General features: G+C 48.7%; 1 protein-coding gene across 11 annotated transcripts in view; it reads right to left on the reverse strand.

Moving 5' to 3' along the window:
• Nucleotides 1–2644: 2644 nt before the first annotated feature.
• The window catches only part of IKZF1 (IKAROS family zinc finger 1), a 96407-nt gene continuing 80090 nt past the window's right edge, over nucleotides 2645–18961 (reverse strand). For 7 of the 11 annotated variants that reach the window (XM_043462533.1, XM_043462531.1, XM_043462530.1 and 4 more), the window contains 2 exons: nucleotides 14996–15127; nucleotides 2645–7122 (listed from right to left, as the gene is read on the reverse strand). In XM_043462533.1, coding sequence (XP_043318468.1) covers nucleotides 6413–7122; nucleotides 14996–15127 — 842 coding nt within the window. In that variant the 3' untranslated portion in view covers nucleotides 2645–6412. The remainder of the gene's footprint in view (nucleotides 7123–14995; nucleotides 15128–18961) is intronic. The other 4 variants (XM_043462534.1, XM_043462532.1, XM_043462529.1 and 1 more) reach the window with 1 other exon arrangement.

Here is an 18961-nt window from a genome sequence, read left to right on the forward strand (position 1 = left end):
TCCATTTCTGAGAAACAGCCAGGTGATTCTGAGCTGCATTTGAGAACCAGGGTCATGGGGAATTTCTGGATGCCCCAGGGCGTGGGGATGGTGGTGTGGGTGAGGGAATCTGGGGGTGGTCTTGAGCTGGGAGCTGGGAATTTGGGTTAATGCTGGGAGAGGCCAATGGGAGGATGGGAGCCTGGCCATGAGGCAGAAGTACTATTCTAGGAGCCGAGGGGCTCCGTTTCCCCCTCGTCAGAGGTAGCAAGGGCCAGGCTCTTGGGGAAGGCAGAGAGGATCCAGGCTGTGTCGGCAGCACCTGAGGTCCAGCCCTGCCTGGCGGCTGTGCTGGGCTGCTCTCTGGGTTCCGGGGCAGAGAAAGACCAGCGGGGTTCAGAGTGATGCCTTGGCTTCTGAGCAGCAGGGAACCCCTGCGTCGGTGGTCTGAGCACTTCTTCCAAGTCTTGTACTGATTGCCCAGCTCCTAGATGCCTGTTTCAAGCCCTGCCCAGGATTTGGAGTTGAGAGGCTGGGCATGTGAAAAAAACGAGACTTTTGACAACAGCCGAACGATCTTGTTCCTTAGAGTGCGCATACTTTCAGTGAAAAAGCAGAACTACACCAAGGAATCACAAAACCTCCAAGATGTTTTATTTTGAGAGAAAATATGGCCAATTAATTGGAAATGGAATCAGAAATCGTTGGCGTCTGAGCCCCCAATCATGATGTCTAGCTCCTCAGATTTCACACTAATATGTTAAACACAGCATGTTTTGTAAATTTACAGCACTCATCAGGAACAGAATTGGATGAGCAGCTGTCTTCAGGGAGGATAAAAAACTGCACCCAGGAAACTGCCAGAGCTGCCCCAGGGGCAACAGCAGAGAGGGAGCTGTCCAGAACATGCCAGGCTGTTCCAGGTATGCAGGGGACAGTGTTTGTGTGACAACAGCAGCCACCCCTCGCTTCCTTCACTCAGCATCTTCCAGGCCCTCTGTGCAGGCGACCGGGCTCTTTGAACCTTGGTGCATCCACCTGGAAGCAGGTGCGGTCCTCCTGGGGCTGACTAGGCAGAGTGTTCCTGACCCTTACCCCTCCCAGGCGTGAATGTGAGTTTTCTGCTCCTCACCATCACCCCATGAGGGGAAACACCCTCCAGGGCCCACTTCCCAGAGTGGGGCTCACCAGGTTGGGCACATGGGGTGGGTGCACCCCTGACTCACTGAGGGCTTGCAAGGGGACCAGAGGAAGCTTAATGGCTTACAGCATCAAAAAGATGCTGAGGATAATCATTCTTAGCATGATTTCAATAATATAAAAGGTAGTGAAAACCAAGAAGTGAAGTCTATCATCCTACGGAATGCTCTTGAAGTGAGGGTTGAAACTCCACCCTCACTTGTTACCACTTCCTGGCTTCCAGGATGGATTGTTTCTCAACCCCTTCCCAAGCTCAATCGATGAGCTTGAGAGATGAAGGCAGGCCCCTGCCCTCCTCAGATCCCTTCTAGTTGAGTGTTGGTCGTTTAGTCATGTCTGACTCTTTTCGACCCCATGGACTGTAGCCCACCAGGCTCCTCTGTCTGTGGAATTCTCCAGGAAAGAATACTGGACTGGGTTGCCATTTCCTTCTCCAAGGGATCTTCCCGACCTAGGGATTGAACCCAGGTCTCCCGTGTTGCAGGCGGATTCTTTACCGAGTCACCAAAGAAGCCTGCTTGTAGACACACTCATTATGCTTGGTAAGGTGCACACAGACACGTTTGGTTCCTCCCTCTCACAGTCAGACCCCACCCTCCCCGCCCACCACCGCCACTCTGGAGTGCCTTAAATTGGGCCTAGGTCGTTTCTGAGTTAACGCAGACACCCTTTATCTCTTGAACCCGTGCACTGAGAAAGGACAGGATGTAACTGTGACACTGGATCTGACAATGGTGTGTCTTCACCTCTCTCTAAGCCACGCGTTCATTCAGCGCAGTAACTTAAGGTTGCCGAAAACGTCTTTGAAGGATACTGCCCCGGCCACTGACACTTAGGAAAAGCCCCTGATGCCAGAGCCTGATGTGCGACAGGACAGTCTGTGGATTTCATTCAAGTTTCACCCCATTTGGATCAAACACTGAACCGTGTAAATTTGATCACTTCATCTTATTTACTAGATTTGAGCCCACACATTGGCTGGTTCTCCCAAAGGGCCGAGTGTCTCGAGCAGTGCAAGTCTGTGGCAGACAGAGTTGAGACCCCCCAGCCCTGCGCCCCCTGCCCTAAACGTGCAGCTCAGCAGGGGGAGTGCCCCCAGGGTGGTCACTGCCGTCAGCCCCCGCCTCTGTGCTCCCCCCGGCTGCCCATCGCTGCGCATGGCATTAAGCACTGCCCTAAGAGCTGGGGATCGTGTGTTATATTGCCCACGACCTCCACTCACCCTCCAACCCACAAGTACCCCAAGCCCAGCACAACTTCAACGGGAGGTGCTCAGCCTGCCGAAGTGAACCGATGCACTGGCGGCAGCAGCGAACGCGCATGATCACATAAGATCCCGCCCTGTCCGGGACCCGCCCCCAGGCCCAGCTCCTCCTCCTCGACCCGGAGGGAGTCTGCAGCAGGTGGCAGGTCTGCGGGGCGATTCTCTCAAGACCAGCGTGGGCTTCACAGCATGGGGCAGACAGAGTATTCGTTGCATTTATTAGTTCTATCACCACAGAGTAAGCATTTGAAAATGTGTACAAAAGGATACTCTATTCCTCCAAGGGCACACCCCTTGTTCACAGCAAAACAGAAATAATTTAACATCATCATAGAGGCAGATTGGAAATACAACTGCATTTTCTCATTTACAGTCTGTACAAGTATTTGCCAGATTGGCGGCTGCACACCCAAAGATGCATTAGATAGACGCACATAAATTGGACCCTCAACAGTCACCACATACAACATTGTAAAAAAGTATGTTAGAAAGTACTGGAAACAAGATTGCATATTCATCTCTGGTCACACTTGTTCACAGTGAATGCTATCGCACCAACATCATATGTGCTTTTTTTCTTTCAATTTCTGATGTCCGTATATCTTAAATAAGTCTAATTTTGGTTTCTTTTAAAGTAAAAAAAAAAAAACAACACTAAACTGAAGGAGAGAGATCTGGATTCTGAGTAGCGCTGCCCCTTCATTATTGCTGGAACATAAGTGAACAAGAGAAATAGATTTACTTCACGACTCGTCTACAGAAGTCCATGGCATCTTACTTTTGTTTTGGCAAGAAGATGATGCTAAGAAAGTCCCACTGAAAACAAAACAAGAAAAAGCACAAAAATAGAAAAAAACAAAAAACAAAAAAAGAACTCTCATCGCATTGAGAGATAGCTGTCTTTCTTGATGGAGAGTCTGAGATCTCATTTTTGGTTGATTCTGAACTGGAAGTGAAACGTGCTGGTATCTGAAATGCTAGGTGCTGGGACACGCCCTTGGGTGACAAAGCAAGAGTAACGCGATTCTTTTTAATGTCTCTTCTACAAGGACGAGCCCACGCTCTAAGATAGTGATGCAGGAAGACCTGGGTGAAGAGTAGGGTCCAGTGGAAGGGAGCTGGGTGACCGGGATGGGCCGGAATGCCAGACAGGGAGTTCTCATGATCAATGGAATCCACCTGCTCCTGGTGCCCCTCCTTTGGTTGATATTTATTTTCAACACAATGAGAGTGCATGAAACCTACTGCATCCACAGTGGTCCCTGAGACACACACTCATATCTTCCAACAGCTGAACAAACCACAGAGTGAAACGGGTAAGGTCATGCAAAACACTACTTTTACCAGCTAGAAGGAAAATGTCAACAGCTTTGGGTACAGAACATGGCCACCTTTCAAGCATAATTTCATTACTTGTTGGCATTAATGAAACCTTACTTTAAATACAATAGTTTCAGAGAAAAAGGGTGTTACATTAGAAAACCACAACAAAAGGTGTGTAAATAAGGTTATATTGGTTACAGAAGGTGGAGAGAGGGAGGGGAAAACAACTCCTCAGCCACTATTTACAGTGGTGGGTTGAGGTCTGTTTGAAGCCACAGGGGAAAAGATCACTCTGTTCAGCCAATGGACCCTGTCTGCAAACTGGACATGTAAGCAGTCTCTTACCCTGAATATACGTGTTCAGGGGGATAAGGTGGATCTTTCTTTGTAACTTCACACTGAACTAGTGCTGTCCACAGCCCAGAGTCCCCCTCTGCCCCTCACCCAGTGCCTCAGTCTGTCACTGACCAAGTCACTACAACTGTGTCCATTTCCAGGTTCAAAACATCACACAGTTCCGTAAGCAAAGAACCCCATGACTCAAGGACACTAGGCTGCCACCCTTTCCACAAAACTCAAGTGCACCTGGGAAGGTAAGCTTCTGAAGACTGAAGGTGGGATAGTTCATTGAGAGAATTAAAATGAACCCAAAGGAACAGGAGTCACGCTCGAGACTGCTGACTGGGGAAATTCATGGCAGGGCTTTCATCTCTGGAAGGCTTCCAGACCCTTGATTGGTTTACAATTCAATTAGAGCAGTGGTTCTCCACTAGGGACACCTTTTTCTTCTCGGGGGCATTTCTGGTTGTCAACTGGGGGGTCCTACATGCATTTATTGGGTAAGTGACCAGTGAAGTGACAGTCACTCAGTCGTGTCCAACTCTGTGACCACATAGACTGTAGCCCACCAGGCTCCTCTGTCCATGGGATTGTCCAGGCAAGAATACTGGAGTGGGTTGCCATTTCCTCCTCCAGGGGATCTTCCCAACTCAGGGGTTGACCTCATGCTGTTAAACAGCCTAGGATGCCTGGGGAAATCCCCTGCAACACAGTATCCAGCCCCAAATGTCAAGAGTGCTGAGCCCAGGATCTCTGGAGTTGGCTGAAAAGCAGAGATGCTTGTGCACAATTTTTGCTTTCCTTATGGTCACCTTGGACATTTTTGGTGATGAAAAATACTGGAGACATTTGCAACTGTATGCCCTTCCTGCTAGGTGGTTGAGATGAATGTCCTTAATGACAGCGTGAACCTCTTCTACTGCTTTCCAGGTTAGGACCGGAACCCGTGGGCGTCTTTGTGGGCCTTTGAGGGCACGAGCGGGCCTCACCTCCCTCTGTCTAGCTGGACCTGGAGTTGTGGTCACGAGATGATCCTGAAACACTCCCCCAGTCAGAAAGGTGCATCCTGCCTAGGTGGACACAAGGGTGCAGCTCTGTCCTTAGAGGAGAGAGTGTCAGGTGGTTGGAAAGTGTGGTTTCAAACAAACAGGTGCTGTGTGTAAGCAGTAGCCTCTGGGCTCCACCTGCCACATTCCCTTGACCTGAAAATGGTCATTCTGAATCCTTCAGTGGGTATTAAAATGGGAACACTAGTGCTCACTTCGGCAGCACATATACTAAAATGGGAACACTATACACAGAAGGCAGGGAAAGAAATGCACCCACAACAAGAAACCCATGCTTGGAGCTACAAACACAACGTTAAATGAAGTTCAGGACAGACTTTCTGCAAGAAATAGGCTTCTGGTCACAGGCAGAACCCGGCAGGAAGGAGGACAGAACCAGACGTGAGTGTGGAATTCAGAATAAAGGTTTGGTTTCTGAGGGGTTTTATCATCTGAACGTTTCAAAAGGAACTAAGGTCTAAATTTCAGGGCCGGTGTTAACAATGTAGTGATAGACTCTGGGGGCCCTTAGGAGATGAGAGAGCAGAGAACAATGGGCCCAGGTGCCCCACGGAAATAGAGTTCATTCCATGGGACAACAGGCCTCTGGAGGCTTATGGGCTGGGCAATGTCATGACCAAGTTTGGAAAAGGAGAATGAATCCAAAAGGCTCTCCAAGCCCTCCCCTCCCTCTGCCCAATAGTCATTTCATTTTTCCCAGCAGTGTGCAGAATTTGACTTAGAATAATATCTTCCTTTGGAACCTGTGGCCTGTCGGTGCTGGATGCACGCAGCTTCTGGCGCTGCAATGAGGGCATTTCAGCCCAGGGTCACGGCCACGGCCACAGCGCAGGGGCTGTGCGCCCGGTTCCCGGGACCCTGCAAACCCCATCTGGTGCGCGAAACCACGCTCAGCATGGAACCAACTCATTCCTTCCCGGGCTTCCGCTTGTTTCTATACAATTCTCTCCGAACATGACCTATCACTTGGAGGCCGGCGATTTCTAGGAAGCAACAGGGGAGGGGATTTCAGCCTGCGGTCTACAGAATCGTCGAGTAAGAGAGCACTCCGAGGGCTCCAAATGGAACCCCGCATCTAACAAGAAAAACGTCCTGTTCTCAAAAGCAAATCAACCAACTCAGAACCAAACGAAGTACCACCTAGAGGACAAAGCACAGCGGTCCAGTCCAGCCCCGGCTGCCGGCCCAGGGGCGCGTGCAGGGCGCGGATGCTCTTCCTGCGGGCTCGCGCAGTCCGGCTTTAGCTCATGTGGAAGCGGTGCTCCCCGCGCGTGATGTGCGACGAGAACTCGTAGCGGTCCTGGCTGTGGTAGCCGCACATGTTGCACTCGAAGGGGTCTCGGAAGCCGTGGCAGCCCATGTGGATGGTGTACATGACGTGGTCCAGGAAGAGCACGCGGCAGTGTTCACACCTGTACACCTTGAGGGCTTCCCCGCTCGTGCCGATCACGCGCAGCGCGTCCGCGGGGCCCTCGGAGGCCGCGCGCAGCACGTCGTAGGCCGCGTGCTCCTCCTTGATGGACAGGCCGTTGCGCGCGTGGGGGGTGATGTGGTTGGTCAGGTAGATGAGGCCGCCCCGCTGCTCCTCCGTGTTGCTCTCGGTGTCCGTGGAGTCTTGGCAGCTGTTGCTCGGGGATGCCTCGCGCTCCGAGGACGCGGACTTGGCCTTTGAGAGCAGCAGCAGGTTCTCCACGGCGCCGTCCTGGGCTGAGTGGCCGGAGCGCGCGGGGCCCTCGGCGTGCGGCTTGTGGAGCTGGTACATGGGGCTGAGCACCGGGACCACGTCGGAGCTGCCGGGGGGTGTCTGCACCAGGGGGCGCAGGGACTCAGCCCCCAGGTAGCTGATGGCGTTGTTGATGGCCTGGTCTATCACATGTGTCTGCATCATCTCGTTCTCCTTCTCGTAGCTGGCGCTGCCGTCGTAGGGCAGTTCCGGCAGGCACTTGTCCCCTGTGGGAAGCGGTGACAGTCAGTGAGGCCCAGGTTACCTCTGTGCCCGGCGGCAACAGCTGACATCTGCACCAGTGGGGGCAACAATCTCGGGCAGACACACAAGGCGGACATCAGCAAAATAGGGCAAAGCTGACAAGTCTCTGCCTGCCCTGTACCTGGCATGGCGCCCTGCCCGGGGCTGGCATTTAAACCAATTTGTCTACACAAATCAATAAACGAACAGGCGAACCAAGGATGGCGTGCCAACTTAAACAGCATATATTCAAATACTAAACCAATACTTGTGTTTACTCTGGGTGTTAATAAACATTTTGAATGTGCTGAGTGTCCTAAGTCACTTAAGTCGTGTCCGAGTCTTTGCGACCCTATGGACTGTAGACTGCTAGCATCCTCTGTCCATGGGATTCTCCAGGCAAGAATACTGGAGTGCATTGCATGCCCTCTTCCAGGGGATCTTCCCAACCCAGGGACTGAACTCATTTCTCTTATGTCTCCTGCATTGGCAAGGCGGGTTCTTTACCACTAGCGCCACCTGGGAAGTGCTAAAGATTTTTATATTTAATTTAAAATTAATATTGAAATGATATGTTTTCATATAGAGTTCTAAGTAATTCACAATGGCTGGTTAACATCACTAATTTATTTAATTCAAGCAATTATATGATTATAACAATGTGTGATATGTCATATATTTTAAGTTCATAACTATAGTACTGTAGAATAAAGCTTAATCAAAAATACAGAAACTTTATATTCTTCATAGTGAAATGGTATCAGTCTTGTCAACAACAAAAACCCAGCTCTGACTTGGGTCAGTGAAAAGCACCATCAGATGTTATCAGCCTCCACATCTTCCCTGGCCTCTAATTCCACGCCTGCTTCTCAGCTCTTAGCAGCAAGGAATCTACGCTGCAATCGTTTGGTGAAAAGTTGATAGAAAGTTGAGAGCAGCCTGAAAAGGCTTCAGTGACATTTACTTGTTCCTTCAAGCAATTACTGAGCAGGAATGATTTGTAAGAAATTACTGTCAATGACTCGTCAGCGAGTTTGGCCTCAAGAAGCCTAATACCTAACATCATGGTTGGTAGGAGGCAGCGAGCTCGCTTCCCCTGGAAAGGGGACATTTGAGAAAAGATTTGACTTCTTGTAATTAGCTTTTGAGTACAAGTTTTCATAATGCAATAAAATGAAGATCCTTGAAGATAACACCTTCTTGATGTACAGGTTCTAAGCTCAGTAGGAAACCTCGGCTTAATTAGCAAATTCATGAGTGAACTGTCTGCCTCATTGTTAAGGTCTATTGATTCACTTTATTTCAGTGGTGGTTAGTTAACAAGTCGTGGGAGGAGGGGCACTCAGAGGCAGGTCTGAGCTGTTTACGTTTCAACTCTCGCTCTATTTCTCTCCTTCTCTCAACACATCTCCACGGAGTGTCCACCCTGGACCAGACAGGAGGGACAGAATGGCAAAAAAGGAACGTCCTTCACAGCCCACAGGGGAGACAGATACACTGCATAATCATACAGGGCGCATCCCTGTCTGAGAAGTTCTGTGACGGAAAAGGAAGGTTTGCTGTGGGGACTTAGTTCTGCTTTCTAGTATGATGAGGCCTATTTCTGGACAGTTAATGTCACAGATTTTTTAAGGATTATTAATAAGTCTGGGAACCATGGAGCAGTTCATCCTCCAGCTGCTAAGCACCAGCTGCAGACCGTGGTGTGTGTCCCACACCGGGAGCAGCAGGAGGAAACGGAGGGGAGAGGGAGCTAGGAGGCTGGGATGGATGGCTGAGGGGAGCCAGCGCCCCGAGCAGATGGACGGGAAGGGTAGACCCAGGGAAGACTATACCAAAGGCAGCTGGAAGGCTCTGCAGGAAGAAGGGCCCTCTCCATCGCGTGTGTGCATGCATGCTAAGTGGCTTCAGTCGAGTGTGCAACCTTATGGACTGGAGCCCCTCAGGCTCCTCTGTTTACGGGGATTCTCCAGGCAAGAATACTGGAATGGGCTGCCGTGCCCTCCTCCAGGGAATCTTCCCAAACCAGGGATTGAATCCCTTATGTCTCCTGCATTGGCAGCTGGGTTCCGTACCACTCATGCCACCTGGGCAGCCCGACGGACGGAAGGCAAAAGTGAGGATGCCTCTGGCTGCCCAAGGGTCCAGGTGATGGCTGACGGTGGCTGGTGAGCCCGATCACGGTGGAGACCCCCACACCTCCCACACCGACACTGACGTCATGGCCTGCAGCCAGTTCCAGCAACAGAAGGTTAAACTGCTCCATAGTTCCTAGACTTATTAACAACCCTTCAGCAATCTGAGACCACTGACAACTATCCAGCAGTGTGCTGCCTCAGACTAGAAAGCATCCTTAGGCCCTGCTTCTTGCTTTGTTGGGATGTGTATCGTACAACGGCCTGGCTCCCTTTCATCTTGATCTGCTGGTAGTCAGGAGTGACACGTGCCCTGACAACGTTACCACGTGACCCTTACATGACACGGAAATTTGTCCGTGGCCAGCCACACCATCTGCAGAACCAGGACGTATCGGAATCTCTATGGAAGTTGGGTGGCAGGGACCACAGAAGTGGTGTTTCTCCCTATTTAAGGTCATTGAACAGCAGTTCAGAAGTCATGTGATTTCCACCCCCCCCCCCATTTTTGTATCAAGGTGATAAATGTCTGGTGACATTAACCCCAGAAGAGAATGAGTTCCTTTTGCCTCCTCTATCCATCCATTAAAGCCTGGCAGGGCGGGGAAGGGAGTGGGCTTCAGGACAATTCTGATACAATTGTGACACATATAAAGTGCTTATAGCTCCACCCAAAATGGTGCTTTCCCACCTAATGATCCTGTTTCCCCCAGAGTCATGGTTCTGTGCTTTCCTAAGCAACTTTTTTTTTTTTTTTTTTTAAACTGGGTATCAACAATAAAAGGATGTAGGGGGGAAAAACCTATATATATTTCAGACCCATGTGGCATATTGAAACCACCCACAGAATTTCTCTTCCCTTAATCTTCCACAGAGTGAGAAAATCCCACAACATTCACTTTGGCAGAATCCTAAAGAAAGGTACATAGTCTAAGGAAATACATACTTATAAAAATCAAGGAAAGAAAATTCTGGCATGAGATACATGGCTAAGCTTGACAGCTGATTTTACTTATAAAACCTTAAGTATGAAGCAGCAAAATCCTCAGCAGTTTCCCTAACATCCTCATATCCACAGAGAATCAATTCAAATAGCAGTATTTTTTCACTTCTGATCAAAAAGCAGTTGAAACCTCTCCTACTGGAGGACACTGGAGGACGGAGTGCTGAGGCTGATTCACTAGGTGGGAGATGCGCGTGAGTCCTCGACGCGGCACACTGCGAGGAAACACCCCAAGGGCCAGCACATCCTCTGGCAGCTGGGAACACTTCCCAACCAGGGACAGTGGTCACTGGTTCAGGGCGTTTAACCAAATCTCAGAACAACGGAGAGGGAGAGAGGGCACAGAGGAAGTCTTTTAGCAAAGGCTGCACCTGGCCTTCCTTGAACTCCTCCAACCTCATGCCTGGCATTCCTTCAGGACTGAGAAAAGCTGAGTTCTCACAGAAAACAAACAAACAAAAACACATCTCAGATACAATGGGAAGAACATAGCAAACATCAGTCAAGCTCTACCAGCCCAAGTCAAATAAGCAAGATGAAAAGAAAAGGTTATGGTTACCGTGAATATATTTTCTGGCAAGACAAGGGGAGAAAGGAAGTACAACAGACCAATAAGCCCATCCTCGGAAAAAGCCTAATTCAAGGAAGAGAAGAATGTCTCATAACTGCTTTGTGACATGAATTCAATTAAAAAGATACTGAACCATGGCAGGCTAGAACAATACAATAAGATGAAAAAGGAGATTTTAGATCCCAGGAAACAAAATGAGGTCCAAACAGTGTTATTTACAGATAATACAGGGATTAGAAATAGCAAGTAATAGAACATAATCTCTTGAAAATGGAATCACTGACCTAGAGGAAAAATGCAAGATAGTAACAGTGAATAAATGTGAAAAAGGCAAGAACAAACAAATGAACAAACAAAAAAACTTGGAGAAATGCTAACCGATATGGAAAACAAACTCTTCAATAAAGGACAACTGGTATCTCTGAACAGAGATCATAACAGATGGAACAAAAGACATATTCATAAAAAAAGAGAATTTCCAAGAAATAAAAGAGAAAAGAAGGGAATCCCCAGATTAAAATGTCAGGAAATTTTTATTCAGAATGCAAAACACCAAGACACAACCTAGTTGTATTGAACTTTTAGATTAAAGAAAAAACTCTTCAGGCACTCAGACAGAAAATGGAAATCTTGCCTTCAGTCATGATGGCAAAATCTAGAAAGTTCTAGACTGGGGGAACAAAGACAGTGACCAACCTCCCTCGTCATAATGTTCTTCAAGAAGAAAGGCAGCAGGCAGACCTCCTCAAACACAGACACGATTATGGAAACAGAACACCTACCGAAGCTTCTTGAAAACAGCTGCTTGCATGCAAAGTCCAATCAATTAAGAGATCATTCAAAATAAACAGAAATAGTAGTAAGGGTCTTCCCCAGGGGCTCAATGGGGAAGAATCTGCCTGCAATACAGGAGACACAGGGGGTGCAGGTTTGGTCCTGGGTCGGGAAAATCCCCTGGAGAAGGAAACGGCAACCCCCTCCAGTGTTCTTGCCTGGAGAATCCCATGGACAGAGGAGCCTGGCGGCTACAGCCCACGGGGCTGCAGAGAGTCGGACACGACTGAGCGACCAAGCAGGACAGCAGGAGGGCTGGGTCTGAGCCTCTCCTGGGAGAAAACTGGGAGCGCTTTCAGCCCACCAGTGCGCCAGCTTGCACACTGACAGCTGGATTCCCACCCACTCCTTCTGAAATCATATAAGAAGATAAACCCAGCTTCTAGAGGTAAAGAGAGGTCTTGGAGGTCCATTTCCTTTTAGATTTTTGGTTTGGAGAAACCATGACAAGGGAGGAGTGGTTGATGCAAACCCCATCAAGCTGACGTGGGGGTAAGAGGCATTATCCTAGAAATAAACTGCCAGTCACCACACTCCTGGGGCGACAGCTGCAGCGTGCACGGCTGGTTCTGAGCCCCCTCCTCCTGTGTGGTCCATGTCTCCCCAGGGGTTGCTTTTAACCTTAGTTTTGCTTGATCAGAGAGAGGGGTTCTGTTTGTTCTTTTTTTTTTATTCTTTATATATATATATATATATATATATATATTTTTTTTTTTTTTAACACAAAAATATCTAAATCTCAATACAACACCTAAACTGTGCTCTCGCTGGAGGTAGCTACAGTGGAGTTTCACAGATGGTAATTTGGTCTGAAGTCTCCATCAGCCACAGGGGTTGAAATACCCATTCACAAAGCCCTTGTTTGGCATCCTGTGATTCCGCTGCTAAAGAATCCACCTGCAATGCGGGAGACCTGGGTTCGATCCCTGGGTTGGGAAGATCCCCTGGAGAAGGGAAAGGCTACCCACTCCAGTATTCTGGCCTGGAGAATTCCAGGGACAATACAGTCCATGGGGTTGCAAAGAGTTGGACATGACTGAGCAACTTCTCTTCCTTGGCATCCTCCAGTTTTCTGTTCTGAAGAAGGAAGTGGTACCCAGCTCCCCAGGGCCCATGACGGTCCATCAATCCTCAGACACACTTGCTGCTCCATCTCCCCCGGTTACAAGGGCCCCCATCCCCCCTCTACCACACACGGCCTCCTGGGAGGGGTGGGGAGCCCTGCTCTCACTCCCACCTGGCGCTGCTTGAAATTCCACCCCCAGAAGTCAGCTCTCTGAGTCACCTCACCCCCCTTCTGCTCAGGAAGTGAGAGGCCTCCTCATTTCTCACAGTCTAAAGGCTCACACTCGTGTGGGTGACTCCCCACACTGTGTCTCCAGCCAGTGGTTTGCAAGAGTGTTTTTTAACTGAATCCTTCCCTCCTGTCACCCCTCCCAACTCCAGGCCTATGACAAACCTCTACTTAAAACATGATCAAAATGGAGCCTTTACTTCAGTGTCGGAGAGAGGCTGGAACCCAAGAGCCTGGCCTCCCCTGGGTCCTGTCCCCTCCTGCAGGTCAGCACCCAGCCCAGGCCTGACTGACTACTGACCCCATTCTAGAACTGTCCTCTCTCCTAACACACATTCCCCAGGTTCCCATGGGGCGTCATTCAGAAAGTCCTTCAAAGCGGACAGACCAAACCCAGACTGTCAATTCCCAGAACCTGTCGATGGCGCCCGTGTCCCTGAGGCCCCATGACTTGCGGTCTCCCTCACCCGAGTGTCCCCCACCTTCCTCTTTCACCAGCCTCTCCCCTGTACCTTCCTCTTTCCAGGCCAACAAGGCCCCCTGTTCTCCCATTTCCAATCAATTTTTGGCACCAGAGGTCTCTATTTTCCAAGAGGTGCCTCCAGTTAAAGACGTGCCAGTGCTCTCTTCTGCCTGCGGGGTTAAGGCTACATTTCTCACCTCGGCATTCGAAGGCCATTCACTTGTGACCAGAGCTGACTGGGGCTTTGTCTTTCAGGGGGTTCCTCAAGGGTCCGTGACTCACCCTGAAATCTGCCCTGCTTCTCGAGCCTGCCCACACGTCCCCCTCAAGTCCCCAGCCAGCATCACCATTGATCTGCATTTGTTCTGATCTACCCAGAATCCTGCTCCATTCTTCCACTGTCAAAAGTGTGTGGAGATCCTCTTCCTACTTCAAAGTCACTTTCAACTTCACAAGCCTTTACTGATTCGTTCCCCGGACGTGACCGCCCCACGCCCCCCATCCTCTTTCCATATTATCTTTATAACATTGTCTTCACATTGAGGGCTTTTAAACGTTGTCACATCCTGGTGTTACTCTGTGTTCATAAAATCCTGTGTGTGTGTGTGCTTAAGTACCCAGTCGTGTCTGACTCTTTGAGACCCCAAGACTGCAGCCCACCAGGCTCCTCTGTCAGGAGGAATCACATGTCCATGTGACTCTCCAGGCAAGAATACTGGAGTGGATTGCCATGCCCTCCTCCAGGGGATCTTCCCAACCCAGCGATCAAACCCAGGACTCCAGCATTGCAGGCAGATTCTTTACTGTCTGAGTCACCAGAGGCCCATAAAACCCTGCGAGACATGTAGAGGACGGGACTTAGGCTGCAGAGGCGTGTCTTACACGGCGACAGCTCACAGGGCTGTGAACTCACACCCTCCCGCTGAGGCCCCGCCCAGTGCCTCTGCCCTCCCGCCTGCCCAGGCGTTATCCTAGTTACACTCCCAGTGTCGGGCTGGGCCACACGGCTGTGGTGTGCCCACCGTCTACGCTGGAGGAGAGGGTTACCCCACCCTGGCAGCACCCGGCACAGATACAGTCAGCAGTGAAAACAGCCATCGCGGCCGTGCCTACGCCGCGCTGTGTACCTCATGGGCCAGCTGCCTTGCAATTCTGCCTTTTAGACTCTGAAGTAGCCCCCGTGGGGAGTATTATGAACTTTGGACAAAGGAGCCACTGAGGCTCAGCAAGGCTGCTGGGGCTGGGGGTCTGGGTGGTGCGCCCTCTGCCCTGGGCTCACTGACCAGCCATCCCCAAAAGACACAGAGCAGACCTCACCAGGTACCCCAGACCTTGCAAAACCACCTCTAAGAACAGCCCCTGGGAGAAGATCTGGTATTTTCAAGAGGCCTATCGGAAAACCATTCCGAGAGACTTGAGAAATGTTAAGCTTGCTAATTTTTGCTTTTGTTTTTCGAAAAAATGAGATATGTTTCCTTTCTTCTTCCCTCAACTAATCACCGTCTAAAGCACCCGCATGGTTGTTCTTTTAAGAGACAGGAAACATTTAACTCTTACCAACAAATTTCTGAGGCATAGAGCTCTTACGTTTGGCGACGTTAGATATTCTTTCCAGCACGAGGGAGCGCTCCGATCCCATCTTGCACAGATCTTCTGCCATTTCACTGTGATTAGTTTCTTCTTTAATGACTAAAGTCAAAGACAGTTAGAGAGACCAGTTTAGAAACGCTTACAGTCAAAGGATTCGGTCTCGTCACCCAGCGTTAAATCTGACATGTGTTAAGTGCCTACGAGAGCCAGGATCTTCGCGGAGATTATTTCTAATCTTCCCAGCAACCCTGCCAGCCAGACGGAGGAGGATCAGAGCTGATGACACCTTCCTCATCCCCTAAGATCAGGGAACAAGCACCACCACTCTCCCCAGAAGCTGGACTGTGATTTTACAACTGTGTCCCATTGACAAGTCCTCTTAACGTTTCAAATACTCCCCAGGCCACTCACTCAGTCACTCCGGACAACAGCCCTCTTGCGAATGAATGAACTCTCAGCTAGAAATGACCTAAGGGTCTGACTCTGTCACATGAACAGAGACGTAGGAGAAACGTGGCCACGAGGATGCTGCAGCCAACCCTGGCAAAAGGGGGAAAGAAGTCGGGAGTTCCTGGGCCCTGAACACAGCAACCTGGAAAGTCAAAGAACAAGCACTGTAGGGAATCTAGAAATTGTGGAGATGAGAGGTGATCTAGGGAGTACTTCTAGCTGACCTTTGCTTTGCTATGTTATCCCTTTCTTTCCATAATTGAAGATACAGATATATATTCTGCATAGCCTCTCTGTGTTCTAATTTTTATGGTTGGATTTTTGAAAATATCAATTTTTTCATCTCCCTGCAATTTCTCCTAATATATAAGAAGCTAAAAATCTAAACTGATTTTCTTCCTAATGGCTAATCAGTCCTTCCCAAACCAACTCTGTAAAGTTCACTGAAATCCCACACGCTGTGTGTCTTCCTTTCTTATACAGGACACGCTGATTGATCACAGCGTCTCTGGAAGGTTTATCCATTTCTATTATTGATTTATCTGCCTATTCTTCAAAGAGTTCCAGATGACAGCAATGTTTTAATATAACATTGGACATTACTTTTCTTTTTTAAAAATGCCAATTCCCGCTTTTATTTTTCCAGATACACTTTATATTATTCCAATAAGATGGGCAAATTGACAAAATTTGACACCAATTTTGTGCTGAAAACATCCCATGACCCCAGAAGATACACATGCAGCATTCAGACCTTTCTCCCCCATGGCTCCCCTGTATTTTCTGGCCCCAGCATAGTTTGTGAGGCCAGAAGCAATTCTGAGCAATTCTAAGCACTTTTTTCTTTAGCTCTCCTTTTTTAATTTTTTTTTTTTTTTTTTTTTTTTGCGGGTCAATGAAGCTTAATGGGATCTTAGTTCCCTGACCAGGGATCGAATCTGTGCCCCCTTCACTGGTAGTTCAGACTCTTAACCACTGGACTGCCAGGAAAATCCCTAATTCTAAGCATTTTATGTTTTCATTGCTTCACAATCAATGCCACGTTGAAAAAATATATTTCAAATCAGTTATTACCACTGGCAAATGTTATTTTTTAGCCTTGGTAATATGGGATTCTTATTAAATGGGTAAACATAATAGCCCACATCCTGATTTATAGGAGGGGTATGAATAAAGTCCATAGAAGTCAATTGTACCGGCTGTCTTTTTGATCAAGCTGATATGCTTCTTGACGTGTCCATCCTTTTCTGCAAACGCAGACTCTGTGGCCTGCCCAGGGTGCCTACAGCACCTCGAGCTGGGTTTCCTTTCTGCCAGGCCAAGGGGCCTCCTGAGACCCTCAGAGCCACCACAGCGAGGGACCACAAGTCCTGACCTCCCAGACCACTGGCTTCTCTGCCCTCTGATATATTTCTCCCCAAGCTTCTAATGCAATCTACATACCTAGAGGCTCAAGAGAAACTTACGTTTTCTATAAAGACATTAGGAAATTACAGTGGATGACCAGAAAGCTTCTTCCTAAATAAAATCATACTCAGAAAAATCAAATCTTGGCCAAGTCTCATAAGCCAGGCTTTGTCTTTATCTAAGCCCAAAGAATGGCCTCAACCTAAGGTGGACTGGAGGGGTCAAGCCTGTTTCAGGGCCCATGTGCACGCTCGTGAGGCCTGGTCCTGGGAGGTGTGGGAGGGATGCATGTGAGAAATGCACAGAAAGTGTAGGTCAGCCGGCCCCAGCCCAGTGAAGCCCTCACCCACTGCCTGCCTGAGCCTTGACGCAGCCTTGAAGGACTTTCTTCAGAGGGCGTTTATGGATCCTCCACAAGCGTGAACTTCACATGAGAAGCCTTCTCATCTCCTGAGAACAGGACTGAAAGCCACTGTGTGGAATTCCAAACCATCTGGCCCCCAAAGGGAGTCAGTTCACATCTCAGGACTAAATGAACTCTGACGGTAGGGTACTATGTAACATACACATCCCTGACAGAGAAGTGTGTTGACAGGGACACAGGAGACTCCAGCCCCAGGGAGTCCCTAATGTGTGCGTTCAGGTGAGGGCATGACGCAGATCTCTGCTCAGAGCCTTTCCATGAGGTCGGTCAGGCAGGAACCGCCTGACTCCCACCTAGGTGGGCCTAGTGGCATTCGCAAACAGTCAGAAAAGAAGCTTGCATATAGGGCTCGGTGAAGGAGAAGCTCCCAGAAGCCCACTGGACATTATGGCTTGTCTGCTTAGTCATGAAAACAGTGGAGGCAACCTGTGAACTCTGCTGGGGCCTCTGGTTCATCTTGTCATCCCAATTCCATGTGTATAGTTTGGAGGGAAATTCAGATTACTATCTCAGTAGAGTACCCTAGACTGCAAGGAGATCCAACCAGTCCATCCTAAAGGAAATCAGTCCTGAATATTCACTGGAAGGACTGATGCTGAAGCTGAAGCTCCAATACTTTGGCCACCTGATGCAAAGAACTGACTCACTGGAAAAGATCCTGATGTTGGGAAAGACTGAAGGTAAGAGGAGAAGAGGAGGATGAGATGGTTGGATGGCATCACCGATGCGATGGACGTGAGTTTGAGCAAGCTCCAGGAGTTGGTGATGGACACGGAAGCCTTGTGTGCTTCAGTCCATGGGGTCGCAAAGAGTCTGAGATGACTGAGCGACTGAACTGAACTGATCTTCAGTAGGACTTGGCATGGGATATAATATGTCCTCAGTAAATACTTCTTGGGTAAATAAATGACTTATTTAATCATTCATTAAAAGCACTGACTTCCAAGACCCATTTTTTTAACAGAAAAATGTAATATCAAGTATTTACATTTTATTTTAAAGGACTATAATCATCTTCTCATCCCTTAATCTCCTACTCGAGGGTTTGGCCACAAATTGATAAATTATTATTATTATTGATATCTACTTTCCTCTCTTCCACTAAGCTACAATGCCTTTGTTCTAGAAATAGAACTTACACTTTGAAGGAAGCTAAAAGATAACTTGATGCAATCTCCCCATTTTATAGGTGAGAAGATTAAGGCCCAGTGAAATCAAATGTTGGACCCAGATTGACCCCAGATCAGTGGGGGACATCCTACTCCTTGATGCCAAGACTACTCAATTTTTAGGACTTTATTCTGATACTGACTACTCTTTCCTCTGATCTCAGCTGCCATTAGTAATCTGAGCATTACTGAATTCACTTAATAGCACTGAAACACACTTAAAAATGGGGCTTCCCTTTCAGTCGGTAAAGAATCTGCCAACAATGCTGGAGGCCTGGGTTTGATCCCTGGATCAGGAAGACCCCCTGGAGAAGGAAATGGCAACCCACTCCAGTATTCTTGCCTGGAGAATCCCATGGACAGAGGAGCCTTGCAGGCTACACTCCATGGGGTCACAAGAATCAGACATGACTTAGCAACTAAAATCACCACCCCACTTAGAAACAGGATAGTAAGCCTCATGTTATATGTATCTAAACACAA

Source organism: Cervus canadensis, chromosome 3 (genome assembly GCF_019320065.1).
Source record: "Cervus canadensis isolate Bull #8, Minnesota chromosome 3, ASM1932006v1, whole genome shotgun sequence".
Lineage (NCBI taxonomy): Eukaryota > Metazoa > Chordata > Mammalia > Artiodactyla > Cervidae > Cervus > Cervus canadensis.